The 1,340-nt window shown below is 28.1% G+C and overlaps 1 protein-coding gene across 1 annotated transcript in view; it reads left to right on the forward strand.

Annotated features, from left to right (window-relative positions):
• LOC107437050 (BLOC-2 complex member HPS3) overlaps positions 1–765 on the forward strand; it is a gene marked incomplete in the record, with an annotated part of 36,175 nt that extends 35,410 nt beyond the window's left edge. The window contains 1 exon segment of the mRNA XM_043041273.2: positions 178–765. Coding sequence (XP_042897207.1) covers positions 178–359 — 182 coding nt within the window.
• Positions 766–1,340: the final 575 nt, after the last annotated feature.

Here is a 1,340-nt window from a genome sequence, read left to right on the forward strand (position 1 = left end):
TTTTACTATATATATATATATATATATATATAAGCATCACTGTTTTGAGTATTAAACTTTGTGTTATCTATATAAGGTTTTTTGATCTTAAAAATTCAATTTCAAGTATACTTCACTTCCTACACTATTTATTATTATTTAAAATCTATGTATTTGTATATATATTTAAATTTGTAGCTGTGCTCGCCCACCTGGCCGAAACTTTATCTGTTGAGGAAATACTTAGATTGTTACCACAAGAATCAAATCCAGTGTTCTTGCCACATGTGAAGCGCTGCGTAGAAAGGCATCAGGCCGACCTGCTGAGGAACAAGATTGTCTCTTTAGGACAAGAAATCAAACTGATGATGCATAGCTGATTCTGAAAAAAGGAAACGTCCAATTATTATTATATAGAGAGAGTATGTTGACCACTTGTGCATTACTTTAATTGGTAAACTTAACTAGGTGGCCACCTTATAAAGAAGAATTATTTTTTTATCATTTTTAAATTATGTTATTTTTATATACATGATTCATACTTTCCAACTTTTTCGGGTTATCCAAAAAAATTCATGGACTTTTGTTTGATTTTACAAATTTTCAGATAAACGCCAACTTTTAATAGGATTGTGTGTGTGGAATGTGTAGAAACATTTCACATTTTGATTTAGAAAAGAAAACTCCTAAGATGATCTTTTGATAGATTACTTCCGACCTCAAAATACATATTTAATTGTACTGTGTCCCTAGGATTTAACATAATTAAATTATTTTCTGTTTGAAGCATTGTGTCGTCTATTTTTACTTAAAAAAAATAATTATTTTTATTGTAAAATAATAATTTATTATAAGTCTGACACTGCTGCTTTTTAAAACATTACATTTGCTTTTTTATCTATTTCCATCTCTTATTTCGCTTTTTCTTTATAAAATGAAGTGAAATATGACTAGAAACAGTCTAAATATTCTTATTAGTTAATTTACAATAATATTGCACCTTAGTAACATAATAAAATCTGCTTAACTATGCTGTTCTGTACTTAAAGTTATTTATATTAAAACATAAAATTCATCAATGAAGTTTTTTTTATATATTTTTTATTTTATTTATTTATTTATTTGAGGTAAGCAACTCAGTTTTAATTTTTTGAGAAACAATGTAATTTCATTTAGAACATTACTCAGGCCCATGTTCAGACACCGTTCTTCAGTACATGCTTTTTTATTTTATATTTTATAACCGTAGTTGAACAGCCTACCAAATTTAGGGTTTACGGCTACTAATGTTCAACTCCGTAGCCTTGTATTATTGAACCCTATCCAGAAGACATGGAAACTCCTGGATCAAGTAGTGGGAG

This window comes from Parasteatoda tepidariorum, chromosome 10 (assembly GCF_043381705.1).
Source record: "Parasteatoda tepidariorum isolate YZ-2023 chromosome 10, CAS_Ptep_4.0, whole genome shotgun sequence".
Taxonomy (NCBI): Eukaryota; Metazoa; Arthropoda; class Arachnida; order Araneae; family Theridiidae; genus Parasteatoda; species Parasteatoda tepidariorum.